The sequence below is a fragment of the Poecilia reticulata genome, chromosome 16 (genome assembly GCF_904066995.2).
Source record: "Poecilia reticulata chromosome 16, P_reticulata-male-v2, whole genome shotgun sequence".
Classification (NCBI taxonomy): domain Eukaryota; kingdom Metazoa; phylum Chordata; class Actinopteri; order Cyprinodontiformes; family Poeciliidae; genus Poecilia; species Poecilia reticulata.
The window spans coordinates 1,128,675-1,147,038 of record NC_088845.1 but is presented as its reverse complement, the minus strand read 5'-3'; the positions used below and the strand labels follow the sequence as shown (position 1 = coordinate 1,147,038).

The 18,364-nt window shown below is 43.2% G+C and overlaps 2 protein-coding genes and 1 long non-coding RNA gene across 3 annotated transcripts; 2 read left to right on the top strand and 1 right to left on the bottom strand.

Moving 5' to 3' along the window:
- The first annotated feature begins 263 nt into the window (after positions 1-263).
- On the top strand, positions 264-5,735 carry LOC145547674 (methyltransferase-like protein 27). The gene is made up of 5 exons (XM_081597477.1): positions 264-790; positions 2,943-3,074; positions 4,366-4,501; positions 4,581-4,673; positions 4,741-5,735. The coding sequence occupies exons 1-5, from the start codon at positions 674-676 to the stop codon at positions 4,971-4,973; spliced, it is 711 nt and encodes a 236-aa protein (XP_081453603.1). The 5' UTR covers positions 264-673; the 3' UTR covers positions 4,974-5,735.
- Positions 5,133-7,015, bottom strand: LOC145547676 (uncharacterized). The gene is made up of 2 exons (XR_014083972.1): positions 6,888-7,015; positions 5,133-5,323 (listed from the first exon to the last, which is right to left on the bottom strand). It is a non-coding gene; the product is annotated as an uncharacterized LOC145547676 (long non-coding RNA).
- On the top strand, positions 6,959-17,339 carry syt11b (synaptotagmin XIb). The gene is made up of 4 exons (XM_008430688.3): positions 6,959-7,200; positions 11,602-12,542; positions 13,441-13,561; positions 14,420-17,339. The coding sequence occupies exons 1-4, from the start codon at positions 7,167-7,169 to the stop codon at positions 14,728-14,730; spliced, it is 1,407 nt and encodes a 468-aa protein (XP_008428910.1). The 5' UTR covers positions 6,959-7,166; the 3' UTR covers positions 14,731-17,339.
- Positions 17,340-18,364: the final 1,025 nt, after the last annotated feature.

Sequence of the window (18,364 nt, the reverse complement as noted above, 5' to 3'; positions counted from 1 at the left end):
AGTCAAAATATGGTTTGTATTTTCAAAAACCTGGAGTTTGGGTTGCTGTGCCGGCGCAGGGCAAAGCCCAACCCACATACTGAGGTCTTGGTCCTCATGCCGGTGGTCACGGGTTTGATTCCCGGTCTGGCGACATTCCCCCTCTCCTCTCTCATTGCCCTGTTTCCTGTCTAACTACTTCAAAATAAAGGCCACTAGAGTCAACAAAACCTTAAAAAACTGGAGTTTTTCCAGCATCTGAATGTCAAATTAACAGAATATCAGTTTCTCACCAACATTTGTAGTTTTAACATACATGACACATACATGACACTTACATGACACATACATGACACTTACATGACACATACATGACACATACATGACACATACATGACACATACATGACACTTACATGACACATACATGACACATACATGACACATACATGACACATACATGACACATACATATCCTCACATATTACTGCAGTAAAAACAACAAAAACATTTTATTGACAGTTTGCAAAGTTTTCTGTGAATTAAATATTTTACAGTATTTTCCTGTTGGGATTTTATAGTTTTTGTGCAAATTTTTCAACCATTTTTAGCAGCTGTGACTTTTTCTGAGCAGGTTTGATCATGAGGATTGATTGATTGATTGATTGATTGATTGATTGGGTTTTGGCTTCATCATGTCCAATAAAGGAAGAAACTTGGCGGAGGTGAGGAACCTCCTTCAGTCCTGCAATGGATTCAACTCGGAGAAAACCAAGAAGTTCTATGACAGCAGAGCGGAAACGTACAAACAGGTGAGACCAGAGAACATAAAAAACTATACAATTATAAAACCTGAAAACCTGGAAACCTGAAAATCTGAAAAAGTGAAAACCTGAAAGCCTGAAAACCTAAAAACCTGAAAGCCTGAAAACCTAAAAGCCTGAAAACCTGAAAGACTGAAAACCTGAAAACCTCAAAAAGTGAAAACCTGAAAACCTAAAAACCTGAAAACCTGAAAGCCTGAAAACCTAAAAGCCTGAAAACCTGAAAGACTGAAAACCTGAAAACCTCAAAAAGTGAAAACCTGAAAACCTAAAAGCCTGAAAACCTCAAAAAGTGAAAACCTGAAAGCCTGAAAACCTGTAAATCTGAAAGACTGAAAACCTGAAATCTGTAAATCTGAAAACCTGAAAGCCTGAAAACCTGAAAATCTAAAAACCTGAAAAAGTGAAAACCCGAAAGCCTGAAAACCTGAAAATCTAAAAACCTGAAAAAGTGAAAACCTGAAAGCCTGAAAACCTGAAAGCCTGAAAACCTAAAAGCCGGAAAACCTGAAAGACTGAAAACCTGAAAACCTCAAAAAGTGAAAACCTGAAAACCTAAAAACCTGAAAGCCTGAAAACCTAAAAGCCTGAAAACCTCAAAAAGTGAAAACCTGAAAATCTGAAAACCTGAAAGCCTGAAAAAGTGAAAACCCGAAAGCCTGAAAACCTGAAATCTGTAAATCTGAAAACCTGAAAGCCTGAAAACCCGAAAGCCTGAAAATCTAAAAACCTGAAAAAGTGAAAACCTGAAAGCCTGAAAACCTGAAAGACTGAAAAAGTGAAAACCTGAAAACCTCAAAAAGTGAAAATCTGAGAGCCTGAAAACCTCAAAAAGTGAAAACCTGAAAGCCTGAAAACCTGAAAGCCTGAAAACCTAAAAACCTGAAAACCTAAAAGCCGGAAAACCTGAAAGACTGAAAACCTGAAAACCTCAAAAAGTGAAAACCTGAAAACCTAAAAACCTGAAAGCCTGAAAACCTAAAAGCCTGAAAACCTCAAAAAGTGAAAACCTGAAAATCTGAAAACCTGAAAGCCTGAAAACCTGTAAATCTGAAAGACTGAAAACCTGAAATCTGTAAATCTGAAAACCTGAAAAAGTGAAAACCCGAAAGCCTGAAAACCTGAAAATCTAACAACCTGAAAAAGTGAAAACCCGAAAGCCTGAAAACTTGAAATCTGTAAATCTGAAAACCTGAAAAAGTGAAAACCCGAAAGCCTGAAAATCTAAAAACCTGAAAAAGTGAAAACCTGAAAGCCTGAAAACCTGAAAGACTGAAAAAGTGAAAACCTGAAAACCTCAAAAAGTGAAAACCTGAGAGCCTGAAAACCTCAAAAAGTGAAAACCTGAGAGCCTGAAAACCTCAAAAAGTGAAAACCTGAAAACCTCAAAAAGTGAAAACCTGAGAGCCTGAAAACCTCAAAAAGTGAAAACCTGAAAGCCTGAAAACCTGAAAGCCTGAAAACCTAAAAACCTGAAAACCTGAAAACCTAAAAGCCGGAAAACCTGAAAGACTGACAACCTGAAAACCTCAAAAAGTGAAAACCTGAAAACCTAAAAACCTGAAAGCCTGAAAACCTAAAAGCCTGAAAACCTCAAAAAGTGAAAACCTGAAAATCTGAAAATCTGAAAGCCTGAAAACCTGTAAATCTGAAAGACTGAAAACCAGAAATCTGTAAATCTGAAAACCTGAAAAAGTGAAAACCCGAAAGCCTGAAAATCTAAAAACCTGAAAAAGTGAAAACCCGAAAGCCTGAAAACCTGAAATCTGTAAATCTGAAAACCTGAAAGCCTGAAAACCTGAAAAAGTGAAAACCCGAAAGCCTGAAAACCTGAAAATCTAAAAACCTGAAAAAGTGAAAACCTGAAAGCCTGAAAACCTGAAAGACTGAAAAAGTGAAAACCTGAAAGCCTGAAAACCTGAAAGATTGAAAAAGTGAAAACCTGAAAACCTCAAAAAGTGAAAACCTGAGAGCCTGAAAACCTGAAAGCCTGAATCTGATTCTACCAGAGCTTCTGGATTTCCAGCCTGAATCTGGTTCTCCTTTCCACTGTCACCACATACATGCTCAGCATGAATTCAGTGAACCGGATGGTGGGTTGAGTTAAAAGTGTTTTCTCTGTGAACTTTGACCCCTGCAGGACTTCGTGGATACGTTGGAGTACCGCGCTCCACATCGGCTCATCGATCTCCTGGTGGCCAACTTCTCCGGAGACCGAGGGACGGTTCGGGTTCTGGATGTGGCCTGCGGCACCGGACTGGTGGCTAAACTGGTGAGCGCTCCTTTTTCCTCTCGGGTCGTAAAGCAGGTAAAATATGCTGTAAACACATCGATGTATTTTATTGGGATTTTATGGTGCAAAATTATGCAGCGGAAGAAAAAGTTTTTAAATTTTTACTGCCCCCTTTACTATGATGCTCCAAATTGTTAGCCAGTGTCTAGAGTTTATCCACTCTGCAGCTATCCGATTAATGAGCAGTCGGGGCTAGCAAGTGACAAGAACACCGCTAGCTAACATTAGCTTTGGAGAGGCTAGTGACTAGCTTGGCTTGTGTGGTCACCCACTGTATGCTAGCATTAACATTGTATTAGTTGCTGATGGCATTGGTTAAGCCAGTGGTTCCCAAGCTTTTTCTCCTGGGCCCCCCCAGTGGTTTCCAAACACTTTCTGGGTCCCCCCTGTGGATTACAATAGGAAGAGTTGTTACATGATGTGTGTCTGGGGGGTGTGTGGGTAGAGAGACTCTTAGAGACTCCCTGTTAAACTCTTCCACCCCCCAGACCCTCAGCACACACAGCGTTCATCGTTGTTTTGTTTCTTGTTTTTATTCGTCCATCCCGCACCCCCCCCGCAATGGCACGCCGACCCCATAGGGGGCACGCCCCACACTTTGAGAACCTCTGGGTTAAGCTAGCATTACTCAAGAATCGGCTGATGTTAGCATTGGACAGACAGGTGTTAGCATTGGACAGTGTGGCGTTAGCCTTGAATTAGTTGGCGTTAGCGTTGGTTAGGCTGGCATTACACTTGCATAGATTGTTATTTCAAAATCGCATAATATGCCAGAGTTAGCCTCAATGGCTAGCTTTCAGCTCCCAGGTTGATGTTAGCATCAGATAGATTGATGCTAGCATTGGATAAACTAGCATTACTCTAGTTACCCTTAGTGTTAAACTTTCCTTTGTCCCTTAGGTCTATCATGAAAAATGATTGTCATTCCATACCTGTTGGCGTCACACGTTGCATTGGTACTGGTTTTATAGAGTTTACTGGGATCCAATGGGACACCGAGCTCAGACATGCCAAATATTACTGAGCTGGAGGCCAAAGAGCGATTCCACTTAATATTTTACTACAATAAAGGTATTTAAAATTTAGTTTTTGATTATCGAAACATTTAGTTGAATTGCGAACGCAGTAATTCTGGTGCAGCAGAGACATCTACAGGTTGGACTGGAGTTTCTCCACCTGGAAGGAGAAGGAAGTTGCATTGAAACCGTTTGGATGATTTTTATTTCCTCAGCTCAGTTTTATGACGTCAAACTTTAACATCTCGTTTCAGATGTTTAAGTTGGGATTCAGGAACTTTGTTGGAGTGGACTGCAGCGAACGAATGCTGGAGGAAGCTGCAAAGACCAAACTCTACCAGGAGCTCCAACCGGCCCTGCTGGGAACAGAACCACTTCCTGCTCCGACTGGTGACTGCTGATGTCCTTCCTGCTTCACACACACCCAGCAGGGCTCAGGGTTCACACTCTTCCTCTTTGCTGGTTCCAGGCACGTTTGATCTGGTGATTCTGGCCGGGGGCCTCGGCGTTGGTTTTGCTCCAGTCAGCGTCATCAGGGAGCTCTGCGACGCAGCCAAACCAGGTGCTGGCATCATGTAGCACCAGCAGGAATGCTGGAAACCCAAAAACTGTCCATTTCCTCTCCACAGGAGGTTTAATCTGCTTGGCGAGAGGCAACCACACGAGTTCAGCCGAGAAAGAGTTTGGGATAAATCTGGAGGGAGAGCTGCAGCTGCTGGAGGATGGCGGGCTGTGGAGGCGAGTCGCCGTCCAACAGGTGGAGCGCTACATGCTGGACCCTCAGGTGGAGGCCAGCAGGCGGGACGAGGGCCCGGTGTACATCACCGGGAGCCTTTACCTCTACCAGAAGACCCGCAGCTGAAGCAGCCACAACAAAAACATAGGAAGTGAAACCTGAACTCCAGCCCAACTCACTGAACAGTTTCCATTTACTGCCAGAAACTAATCAAACAGGAACACCACTTCTGTTTTTTATGTATTTGAAGAGAAAATATAGCTGATAAAAATGATGGTCGACAAGTAGAAAAGTGCAGCAAAAACCTTAATTATCCAAACTCCAAAACAAACAAACACAAAAAACTAATAAAACTGAAAAATACAGCAAAGAAAATATAGTGAAACCAAAAGACATGCAAGCAAAACCAGCAGCCGGCCACTAGGGGGAGTCGATCACTAAACCATACAGGATCTGGCCCTCAGGAAAAACAGGATCTGCAGATGAAAGTCAGACAGAAGAGGTTAGCTGTACTTCATGTTGTTTACCAAACAATAGAACAGCAGAATATTTATAAAGGTAATAACCGTGACTCCCCCTAGTGGTCTGGAGGACTTTTGTTTTTCAGCGTTTGTTGTTTTTATTTGTTGTTTTTATTTGTTTGTAGCATTTTTTTGGTTGCATTGGTATTTGTGTATTCTTGAGTTTGCATCACTCATGAATTTGCAGCGAGTTTCGCTGAGTGTTTGCACCTGTTATGGAAGCAGGTGGATGATTATTATTCCAAGTTTCATTCGAAACTCATGACAATAAACAACCAAAGCAAATGGAAACCTGCAACAGGAGATGAATCAGGAACATTTATGTGTTTTGATTTGGCTTAAAATATATTTTTTCACTCTAATATGATGTGCATGCCTGGTGTTTTCATGTTAGCAGATATTCGCACCTCTGAATAATAAAATCCTAGGTTGGATGTTCCTTTGGCTGATTTCAGCCTCTAAATTTGGATTATTTCAATCTTTTAGTGTATTTAAGTAAATTAAAGTCAGTTTGTTTATTAAATTGTATTTATTTTTTAAACAAAGGACCAGTAACATTTCTGCAGCAGTTGAGTCCCGTTCATGGACAAATAAGGGCACTTCCTGGTCATTACCTAACATCCGTGAGGCCACAAGGGGGCGGAGTCTCCTCCTCCTGGAGGACCATTTCAGAGAGGAGAGGAGGCTGCAGGGATGTCTCACTCCAACCACATTTCTGAAGGCGACCGATCACCAGCGCAAACTCTCCATAAAAATGTTTTTAACAAAATAAAAATGCCTTTTTACAAATATAAGTAAGAAGAGAGGGTTTTATATCAAACGTGTCTCACAAATAAGTCAATAATCAAATCATTGGTCAAAGACTGGAGCTGTATTGTCACAGAAATGTCTATTTTTTTATTATTTTTGTCAGGAAAGCTGAAAATGATAGAATCACTCTTTCATACAAACCTGTGAAAAAGTGTTCCTCCCCTTTACATTTCTTCAGATGATCAAATAAATATCAATATTGGGTCAATATAACCTGAATACAAAAAGCTGTTTTCAAATAATGAGTTAATTTATCGTGGGGGAAACTAACCAAATCGATCCTGCTTTAAGGAAATGAGTTATAGTCCAATTGTGTAATCAGAAATTAGCTAAAGCTTGTCAGTAAATATAACAAGTTTTGTTCTGTTGTTTATAGAAAAGTATAATCTCAAGTTTTATAAAAATGAAAACCAAAACATAATTTTGTACATTGCCTTTTTTATTAACTTCCTGATGGGATTAAAATACATTTTAATACAATTAATATTAATGTCTCCATACATGTAATCACTCATTGTTGGATAATTAAATTCAAACATACTTTATTTATTCTAAAAGGAAATTAAATGTTGTGACTCATTAATTCAGAATTCTTAATATTGATATTGTAGATGGTGAAAGAATAATTTAATATAAGCTTAATTACTTAACTGAAACCTAGAATAAAAAAATATTTTTTTATTGTGACTTCATTTCAGTGAGTCATTACCTCGCACAGACGATCTTCGTGCAGTCTCCTCTCGGCGGCTGCGCGCAGCCTCCCTGCATCCCAGCATCCCTGCGCAGTGAATCAGACCCACCGAGGCGGACTGAGCGGACCGACACATGAAGGCTTCCTCCCCCGGGCCAGAGGCGCGTTTTCGGTGATTCCTCCCTGCTGGTTTCCCTCCTTTATGGATGTGAAGTAACAGCGGGCGGCAGCGAGTCGGTTCCTCCTCCATCTCTGCGCTTCTTTCGGCCAGGATCCAAGCCTCCTCTGAACCACAAAATGGCGGACATCATCGAGCTGGGACCCGCCTACGGTGAGAACCGGGCCGGAGTCCGATCCTTTTCTCAATTCAACACCGAAGCTCTCCGCTTTGAATGCTACAAATGTGTGTAATCTGCGTTTTAAACGCCTTTTGGGGGAAAACATGAGGTGTTTAGGGGGGAAATGATCCGCGTCATGTTGATAAATCACCTGCTGCCGTTGAGGTCGCCTCTCCGGGCCTGGATGTTCCTCTAGTGATTTTTAAACACGATCAAAATATCATTATTAATGTTTCCCCGCGTGTAGATAACGGACAGATCATGGATGCTCCCCTGCTGTCGGGAACATTTTAAAGGAACAGCGTCATCATTCCCGAAGAATTGAACATGAAACGTTTATTGATTTGTGACGTGATTGTTTGTGTCAATCTGACCCCACGGATGGTTTAAAAACAGCCCAAACTCGGGTGGGTTTAAAAAAAAACAAAAAAAAACCAGGGCGCGTTCCCACGCACAGTCTGCCGCCCTCTCGTGCGTGCGCGTCGCGTGCCAGTAACGGGTGGGCAGAGGCTGACGTCATGTCTGTTCCCTGCGACAGAGGAATGATCTGTCCTTATAAACCCATCTTTGTCCCGCTGGAGTTGTCGCTGCTGACGCGGAGGGATAATCTGTTTTCTGGGGATGAGGCGGTCCAGAACCGGTCCAGATTCGTTTTAAACAGCAGAATCTGAGACAATCCAGTAAATACTGATATAAACCGAATTTCTGAAGCGTCCTTGTCCCATAAAGTCATTGCTGCCTGGTCTTTGAAGACATTGGACGGAGATGAGATTAGGGGTCATTTAATCCAAGGCCAGTCTGTAGAGGCAGCTGGGTTAAAACCAGGGAATCTGGGCCGATCCGGGTTCTAGAACTACACCCTAGAACTATGGGTGTAGTTCTAGGTTTGGTTTTCTAACCTAAAATCAGGTTAAAGTGACTCAGTTCTGATGTTGAAGCTGCTAAAAAAAACACAAAGCCTGGATTATTAAGCGATGGATGATTAATCCTCCCTGGATTGAGAGACTTGGGGTGTCGAAGCCCAGAAGAACCTGCTGCTCTGCGGAGCCCAACAAAACCAGACGGTTCAGTTTATTGTGGCAGTTTAGGTTAGCACTGCAGCTAATTGAACAAAATAATAAAGTCAGGTTCTGCATAAAGTACAAGTTTCTTTTATGACTTAAAAAAGACAAAACACAAAAAGAACGTTTAAGTAAATTAACTCAGTTTTTAGATTTTATTGCTTAAAATGTTTCAACTCTGATTAAATCCAATTAAATACTTTAAACTTGAAATATAAACTACATATTTCATTTAAATTAAGATAAAAGCAACAAATAGAAGGTTTCATCTCGTGCCATCAATCTGTTGCTTTAGTTTTCTTTTGTTACATTTCCCACCCTGTTAGCTAGCACCCCTGTTAGCTAGCACGCTGCCAGCTAGCCGCTACGAGCTGCTACATGTAGAACATGACAGACTATCTCACATTCAGGTAAACGTGTCCAACAAAGTCGACATAAACGGCGCCCGTCGTCGACTGCGGTCAACTCGGATGTCTGCAGCGGCTATTTCCTGTCCGGCTACATCGACAGCGCGCTATCGTAGAAGCTAATTCTACTGTCGTTCCAGTTTAGCTTAAAATGTTTCCACGCTTTGATCGTTTTTTAGCTAGCTTCATTTTGTAACTCTACGTCTCCTTCCACAGCTAAAACTAGCGCCTAGCTTAGCATATGTGTCATCACCATAGGCATTAGCGTAGGCGTTAGCATTGTCGTGCAACATGAATAATCTTCCAGCCAGACTTCAGAGCGCTGAACAGTTTAAGTGTTGCAGTATATTTAATGAAACTTTGAAGCAGAACATCTGAGAACATCAGCTCAGGTCTGGACTTTGACTAGGCCATTCTAACCTATGAATCTGCACTGGTCCAAGTCATCCCATAAAGTGTCTAATTATGGTTTAAAATCTCAAAATGGTGACTTTCTGTTGAGTTTTTATTTTTCTTTCATGGTGAAAAATCATTTCTGTGGAAATGAACTTCCACAGAAATGAGAGAAAATGTGAAAAGGTTTATGGGGTGTGAATATTTCTGTACATTATTACCTAAAACAAAGTTTTTGCTCCCCTGCTTTAAGTAGAAGCTGTTTAATGGCTCGTTTACGGACCAGGAGAAACCTGGGAGTTCTGACGCATTTGGAGCAAGAAGTAAAATCTGATTTTTACCAGGTTACTGATCGATTCTGGACCGAATACAGAAAGTTATCACACCCTCCCTGGTCGGGTTAAAGTCCAGTTTTAAACCAAACCGGATCAGCTGCAACAGAACAAAATCATTTTCAGGAAATGTTTTGAATAATTCATTATTAATATGGTGGAAAAGTCACAACTTTTCAGCTGACAGCTCTGTGAAAATCATCTTGTTGATGTAAGATTATATTTTTTATATTTTTATCGTCTTTTGAGAAAAATGAACATTTTGTAGAAGCATCCTGCAGCTGAGACGGTCGGATCCGGTCCAAAAACCATCCAGCCAATCAGAAACTGCTTCACTCAAACCAAACATTACAGAGAATCAGGAGGTTTTTCAGCGACAGAATCACACACACACACACACACACACACACACACACACACACACACACACACACACACACACACACACACACACACACACACACACACACACACACACACACACACACAGCTTATGTGTGTGTTGCTAAGCAGTGAGCTGAGCAGTTTCAACTCTTCCCAAACATGACATCAGCCGCTGGAGTCTGAATGAAAGCCGGAAACGGAGGAAAGCTTTCAGGCTTTTAATGGCTGCAGCAACGCAGCGACCAGCTGCAGCGACCGGCTGCAGCAACGCAGCGACCAGCTGCAGCAACGCAGCGACCAGCTGCAGCAACGCAGCGACCAGCTGCAGCAACGCAGCGATTGGCTGCAGCAGCGCAGCGATCAGCTGCAGCAACGCAGCGATCGGCTGCAGCGATCGGCTGCAGGTTGTTTTATTCTGATGCACATTCATGGTGTTTTTACGTCAAACGCAGTCTGAGTCTGCAGATGAGTTTGAAGCGTTGCAGTTTTGTATCTTTTACACGTTTAAATCTGCCGTTCGTCGGGTCTCATTTCCACGCTGCAGTCCGGTTGCTGCAGGTCTCAGTGCAGCTGCAGCAGTGAGTCTCACGGGGCGCATCAGGACAACAAGGCTGCACTGTATGCTGCAAACAAAGGCCTGCTCTCCTCTCCATCATCACCATCTTCCTCAGCTCTGAGCAGTTAAATCCTCTTATTTCGGTCATTTTCCTGTTTCCAACATAAAAATCCTCCCAGTTTGTTTTCTTTCTCCAAACATCGGATTCATCTACTGATTAAATACTAAAGTTGTCCTCATGTTTTATTGCCTCACTCAGCCTCAGGTTTTGTTTTTTAACATTACTGATGATGGATCCAGCGTCCATTTCATCCTCTGCGGTACCACCAGCAGCATAAAGATCCAACTGGTTCTGGTGTTTCTGGGATATTTTTCATAAACAATAAAGTCCTAAGCATTAATATTAATTATGAACCAGAGCAGAGCCTCGTTTGGGAAGCTTTGGCCAAACGTGTGCAGAGTTCTTTACAAAAATCCAGATGAAAAGAAACAAAAACAGGATTGAACCAGAGGTCTGACGTGATTTTCAAGCCTAAAGCCAGGGTCAAAGGTCAACCCAAGGTTTCTAACAGTAGCTTTAACCAAAACACCAAAGGGTCCAAAGATCTCCTGTCAGAGGAGCAACAATAATTACTTTCAGTTTTCTTCATTTAATTAAAGGAAACTGTCACTGTGCCGACGATATGCAGACGATACGCAGATGATATGCAGACGATACGCAGACGATACGCAGATGGTACGCAGACGATATGCAGACGACACGCAGATGATATGCAGTTGGTACGCAGACGATATGCAGATGATACGCAGACGATATGCAGACGATATGCAGATGATACGCAGACGATACGCAGCTGGTACGCAGACGATATGCAGATGATACGCAGATGATATGCAGACGATACGCAGATGGTACGCAGACGATATGCAGACGATACGCAGATGATATGCAGATGATACGCAGACGGTACGCAGACGATACGCAGATGGTACGCAGACAATATGCAGACGATACGCAGACGATATGCAGACGATAAGCAGACGGTACGCAGACGATATGCAGACGGAACGCAGACGGTACATCCACATATCATCCACATAGATTCGTGTCGTCGAGGCGTTGACAGACCGTCCGCTGCGTCTCCACGCTGATGATGCTCTGATGGACGTCTAACCTTCATCAGTGTCACTGGAGGATATTTTGGAATTGAAAACATGACTTATTGAATGACCTCTAACTGTCCTCTGTGTCTCCGTCCAGCCATGTCCCCGGTGCTGGCGGGCTTCCTTGGAGCTGGTGTCCTGGTTCTGGTGGTGGTGGTTCTGGTCCTGCTCTGGTCATTCTGTCAGCGCCGGTACCTCCGGGTTACCGGGCGCTACAAGCTGCACGGCGACCGATACTGCGACGCAGAGGACCCCCCCTACAAATTCATCCACATGCTGAAGGGGATCAGCATTTACCCAGAATCCCTCAGCGGCAGCAAGCGGATCGTCCGTGGAATCCGCCGCGCCGACCGGTCGGAGCGTGACGGCGAGCGCGGCGGTTCGGCCGGCGGCGCGGCGGGCCGAGGAATGGTCCTGGTGGACGCAGAAAACAACATCCTGGACGTCCCGGGTCAGCTGCAGATGAGTCACCTGGTCCCGCCCTCCGGGTCGGGCCCCGCCCACAGCCAGGCCCGGCTGGAGCGGGCGCTGCCGGTCCGCGCCGACTACTGCTGCCTGGACAGCAGCTCGGCCGGCAGCAGCCAGACCAGCAGCAAGACGGCGTCGCCCTTCACCCCCGCCGCCTCCGAACCGGAACCGGAACCCAACCTGGGCTCCATCAGCCTCAGCGTCGACTACAACTTCCCCAAGAAGGCGCTGGTGGTGACGGTGGTGGGGGCCCGGGGCCTCCCCGCCGTGGACGAGCAGGCCGGCAGCTCGGACCCCTACGTGAAGATGACCATCCTGCCGGAGAAGAAGCACCGCGTCAAGACCCGCGTGCTGAGGAAGACGCTGGACCCGGTCTTCGACGAGACCTTCACCTTCTACGGCGTGGCCTACAGCGCGCTGCCCGACCTCACGCTGCACTTCCTGGTGCTCAGCTTCGACCGCTTCGCCCGCGATGACGTCATCGGGGAGGCCGTGGTGCCGCTGAAGGGCGTGGACCCGAGCACGGGCCGGGTCCACCTGAGCCAGCAGATCACCAAGAGGAACATGCAGGTGAGCAGGAACCTGCTGTTAGCTTAGCGTTAGCATGGAGATGGGCTGCTCGGTCAGCTGCTCTGCTTCAGACAGAAATATGAACAGATTCTCTGATTTTAGTTCTGTTCAGAACCGACTGGGTCAAATCAGGGACGGAACCGACATGAAACACAAACAGAACTATTTAAAATTCATCTGGGGTGATGGGGAGGCTGATTATTGGTAAAATCTGATTATTGGTGATCAAATCTGATTATTGGTGGTGAAATCTGATTATTGGTGATCAAATCTGATTATTGGTGGTCAAATCTGATTATTGGTGATCAAATCTGATTATTGGTGGTGAAATCTGATTATTGGTGATCAAATCTGATTATTGGTGATCAAATCTGATTATTGGTGATCAAATCTGATTATTGGTCAAATCTGATTATTGGTGATCAAATCTGATTATTGGTGGTGAAATCTGATTATTGGTAAAATCTGATTATTGGTGATCAAATCTGATTATTGGTGATCAAATCTGATTATTGGTGATCAAATCTGATTATTGGTGGTGAAATCTGATTATTGGTGGTGAAATCTGATTATTGGTAAAATCTGATTATTGGTGATCAAATCTGATTATTGGTGGTGAAATCTGATTATTGGTAAAATCTGATTATTGGTGATCAAATCTGATTATTGGTGATCAAATCTGATTATTGGTGATCAAATCTGATTATTGGTGGTGAATGTTGATTATTGGTGGTGAAATCTGATTATTGGTGGTGAATGTTGATTATTGGTGGTGAAATCTGATTATTGGTGGTGAATGTTGATTATTGGTGGTGAAATCTGATTATTGGTGGTGAATGTTGATTATTGGTGGTGAAATCTGATTATTGATCCTCATCCTCTCGCTCTGTGTTCCCAGTGTGAGAGCCGTGGCGAGCTGCTGGCCTCGCTGTCCTACCAGCCCGTGTCCCACCGCCTCAGCGTGGTCGTCCTGAAGGCCAGACATCTGCCCAAGATGGACATGACGGGCCTGTCAGCCAGTGAGTGCAACCAGGAGACACTCAGCAGTTTAAACAGGACTGACATGAATCTAGATCTGAAGGTTTTCATTATCCATCGGTAGCAGCCACTAGCAGAGCTCAGCTGGCATTCGCCCGACTGTGACTCAGGTTGTCATTATTAGTCCAGTTTTATTCTCTTCTCATGGTTTTATATTCATGGGAAAAACAAGAAACGAGCAGGAAAGTAAAATTCATGGCTGATTGATTCTGATGCGTTTTTATTATTTTAGGAATAATGAAGTTTCTGAAACTGCAACAGAAGGAGCCAGATTAGGAGATTATTTTTATAGCACAAGAATAAACTCGTAATATTGGCAGAAAAAGATGTAAAGTAATTTTAAAGAGAAATTACGACTTTATTTTCCTATTATTACGACGTTATTCTGGTAATGTTACGACTTTCTTGTATTCTTATGACTTTATTCTCCTGGTATTACAACTTAATTCACATTATTCTTGTAATATTTAAATTTTATTCTCATTTTTATTTAATCTCTATTACAACTTTGTCCTTAAATTATGACTCTATGCTCATTTTGAGACTTTATTCTCTTAAATAAATCAAAATAAATGTAAAAAATCTCATTAAAATACACATTTTGTTTCACCTTTAAAGTTAATATATAGCATTTCTTCATTAGTTTGGTTTTTATTCCACTTTGGTCAAAAAGACATGACTTGTTTTCTACTTTGATCCTAATTTGACATTTAAAATATAAGTATTTGCTGAAAATAAAACCAGTTTTTGTGTCTTGTATAAATCCAGTGTGTAATAAAGAGGAAGGCAGATTGTGTTACCCTGATCCTCTGCAGCTCATCTTCTTCTTCTACGCTCAGATCCGTACGTGAAGGTGAACGTTTTCTACGGCCGTAAGCGCATCGCCAAGAAGAAGACGCACGTGAAGAAATGCACGTTGAACCCGGTCTTCAACGAGTCCTTCATCTACGACATCCCGCCCGAACTGCTGCCCGACGTCTCCGTGGAGTTCCTGGTGGTGGACTTCGACCGGACCACCAAGAACGAGGTCCTGGGCCGCCTGCTGCTGGGCCTGCACAGCCCCTGCCCCTCTGGCGCCTCCCACTGGCGGGAGGTGTGTGAAAACCCGCGCAGGCAGATCTCCAAGTGGCACAACCTGAGCGACTTCTGAGGAAGAGGAGGAGGAGGAAGCAACTGAGACTCTACCAGTGATCCCTACTGGGAAACCAAGACTCAGTGTACAGCTCTCGCACACACACACAGACACACACACACACACACACACACACACACACACACGTAACCAGATGTGCAACACACACACCGCTGTGATGATAGTCCAACTCTCCGTCTCTATTATCTCTTTGCCACCAAAACGTTTTGCAAGTTTAAGAAAAAATCCTGCAGTTTCATTTGAAAAGAAAAGAGGGCGGGTCCAACGCGATTTAAAAAGAAGAAGAAGAAGAAACGGCTCCCCTCGTCCTGCAGCTCGCCGCATGTCTGTGAAGCTCCGAGCTGCAGAGATCCTCCGACGCTGCGACGCTCCACCGCGCAGAGAAAACTTCCTCTGTTTTCAGCATGCTCCCCGCCTGCCATGGTCCGGGTTCTGTCCCGCTCCAGAACTTTCCCAGAATCCTGAAGATGCCGGGTTTCATCCCGGCCGCGTCCCAGCCCCAAAGTGCTGCAGCGAAAACCTGCGGACTGATCCCAGCTGATGTAACATACCTGATTTATCCTGGAGGCTGAAGCAGAGCCCAGATGTTCCACTCAACATGTTCAACCAAAATCACTCGGATCGGCTTGTGATCCTTGTTTTAACTGTTTCAGTCCCACAGCTTCTTCCTGATTCACACTAAATCATCAGATCCTCACATACTTCCTCTCTAATCATGAGTTTATTACAAATTTTCTGCAAAAGAAAATAATAAACATTGGGTTTAAGTGATGCCAACTCCCACCTGCAGGGGGCGGTGTTTCTTTCTCAATGTCAGGTTAAGGATGAGACGAGTCAGAAAAATCCCGTTTCTAAAGTACTTTAACGGATGCAGGTGTTTCCGTGTGCGATCCGTTTGCTTCTTATTGGGTTTTTTCTTCTACATGTAGTTTTTGGAAGGAAAAGAAAGTATCATCAGAACATTTTCTATTTTGATTGCAGAAAATGACGAAACCAACCATGAAACCTGGGGAACTGATGGATGGTGTCAGGATGAATATTCAGAGGAGCGTTTGCCTGTTTTTGGGCTCATAATGTGGAAAACAGTGAAACTGTAAAGTACAATGAGAATGTGGCTGTTTTTCATTTAAAGGCTTGGTACTATATATGGCACCTGGTGCCATTTTATATAATCAAGTAACTTTGTTAACTTCAGTTATCAAAATGCTGTCAAATATAACTGAAAGAAATTTAACTTCCAGATTTAACGCCTTGAAATTGGGCCTCCGTCTCTTTAAAAACTCCTCCTCTCCCTGAAGCTCCGCCTCCTGGAAGTCATCCCAACATGGCTCCTCTGTTAACCCTTTAACATTTTTACCAGCGTTGCTCTGAGAACTAGCTCCTATAATGAGCTCAGCAGGTGTTTGCTAATTTCTGCTGGCTAGTCTGAAGGAGCTGAGTGGGGGAGGAGCTGCGCCTTGGAGGCGGGGCTAGGTCCACCCAGGTGTTTTGCGTAGCTGAATGGTTGCCATGGAGATTAAAAGATTCATTAAAAAAATCAAAGCAACACTCCAGGTTTGTTTCTGATGAGAATGAAATTATAACATGACGGAAACATCAAAAAACGTTGGTTTGACATGAAACGCCCCTTTAATCCAGACAGACAGGAAACATGTCAGAGAGGTTCTGGACTCGGTTCTGGTAGCTCAGACCAGGAAGCAGCAGGTTCGGTTAAATCAACCAGATACGTTTCTAACAAATTTAAACTGCAAAATTCATTCAATTAAAAATTAACACTTTTGATGCAAAGTTGACACTTTTAATGGACTTTAATGCAAATAACTTTGCATTAAAGTTATTTAATGAAAAGTTGGCACTTCATGACAACAGCCGCAGACATTTCTGAAGGCTCCTTCATGTTTATGGCAGATGTTTTGTTATATAAAGAGTTAAAGTAAAACCTCTGGATGTTTCCCGTTTGTTTTTAATCCCAGTTCATTAATAAACAAGCCCACCAGAGGGCGCCCTTCTTTACTAACGACTTAAAAACTCCTGAGTATATTCAGATTTTAATCAGGCTGTTTAGTTGTGTTTATTTTGTACTTTATTATCTGGGTTTTAAGTTTTTCCCCCCGCAGACAAATGAACTTTTGACCTTTTCCTGGGGACGCAGCCTCATCTGTACTCTGCTTCACGCCGTCCGGCTCCTTCCCTCCTCCCCGGTTACCCTTGTGAGCGATCCGCCACCAGATGGCGCCGTTTCCCCGCTTGGCTCTGTGACCAGAGAAGCCACAGTTTGGGTTTAGCGCTGACAGCTGATGCAGTTTAGTCTGAGTTTAACGTTAATCCAGCCGCAGCTGCTCCACAAACATTAACTCGTGTAAATCTGCGCCTCACCTGAACATTTTGAAGCTGAACGGCTTTCCTGTGAGCGGAGCTCCCTGCAGACCAACAGACTGTAGATTTGTACAGATGTGAATTTGTTCGCTGGTTTCCTTCCTATCTGTTGTCCTCAGAGCTTTCGTGTGTTTGAGCGCCCCCTGCTGTAGACCTGGATGCTAACCTCTGTGTTGGGTTTGTTAACACTCAGTGGACGTGCAAATAAAAAAAAAACAAGTTAGCTACGAGGGCTGCGTCGTTTCTTCTGTTTTCTCTTGGTTTATTTTTTATGTTTTTCCAACAGAAAAAATCTCCAGCCCGGTCCATGTGGGTCAGAACCAGAACATAAACAGTCAGCTGAGCAGAAATTAGATACAATAATTAAAGATGGTACATTTAAAAAATAAAATCTGTTACACCAAAGTTATTGTCTTGAAGTCTCGTCACGCCTGAACTAATAAAATATATTCATTTAAAATGCATTTCAATCCAAAATCCCTTTTCCTGTTAAATTAATGAATATGTTCACATACTAACTAAAACAACAAAGATTTATAGTTTTTAATGTTATTCAGGTTCTGGAGCTTCTAGAAATGAAGACGCTGACATTAGCGTTAGCATCTGCTGCTAGCATGTTTAGCATTAAGATGCCAGTTTATTCTTGAAGTTTATTCTTCGCTGACAGGCTTGTATTTAAAAAAATAACGCCTTGAAATCTGTGTAATTTATTAATCCAAATGGCCCTAATTAAAATGTAGTAATGAAGAATTTCAGCTTTCCAGACTCGGTAAGCTTCACATTCTCCTCTCCATTAGATCTGGTTTGGACGAATTTATTCGCTCTGACCTGGAGAAATGTTGATAATGTTGGGGAATTATTTTTGTAATGTCTTAATAGCGGAGGTTCGGACCATTTTCCGTACATCTTTACTGTTTCCTTGGTAAATGCTTATAGACAACCTGCACATGCGCAGTGTGTCAGAAAACAAGGATTGTACCAACTCAGATTAATCACGGGGGGTAAATACGCCACAGTTTTCTAAAACGTTTCACGTTTTTACATAGAAAAAAAACCCCATTTAGGTTTAGGGTATAAATTACAGCAAAATGTGTTGTTTATATACAAATCGGATCCAAAACTCGGACTATAATTCAAGAACGGATAAAATATCATTAACGTGCAAGGTCGGAGTCCGGCATGACAACTAGCACCTGCTTCGGAGAGGGTGAGGGTAGGGCACAGTTTTACCGGCTGAGTGAACTTCTGAATGAAC

Excerpts from the sequence above, each read along its gene's own strand:
- LOC145547674 (XM_081597477.1), top strand. The coding sequence starts at position 674 with ATGTCCAATAAAGGAAGAAACTTGGCGGAGGTGAGGAACCTCCTTCAG. Across the intron at positions 3,075-4,365 it reads CCGGACTGGTGGCTAAACTG|ATGTTTAAGTTGGGATTCAG; the intron begins GTGAGCGCTCCT and ends ATCTCGTTTCAG. Across the intron at positions 4,674-4,740 it reads CTGCGACGCAGCCAAACCAG|GAGGTTTAATCTGCTTGGCG; the intron begins GTGCTGGCATCA and ends TCCTCTCCACAG.
- syt11b (XM_008430688.3), top strand. The coding sequence starts at position 7,167 with ATGGCGGACATCATCGAGCTGGGACCCGCCTACG. Across the intron at positions 7,201-11,601 it reads CGAGCTGGGACCCGCCTACG|CCATGTCCCCGGTGCTGGCG; the intron begins GTGAGAACCGGG and ends GTCTCCGTCCAG. Across the intron at positions 12,543-13,440 it reads TCACCAAGAGGAACATGCAG|TGTGAGAGCCGTGGCGAGCT; the intron begins GTGAGCAGGAAC and ends CTGTGTTCCCAG.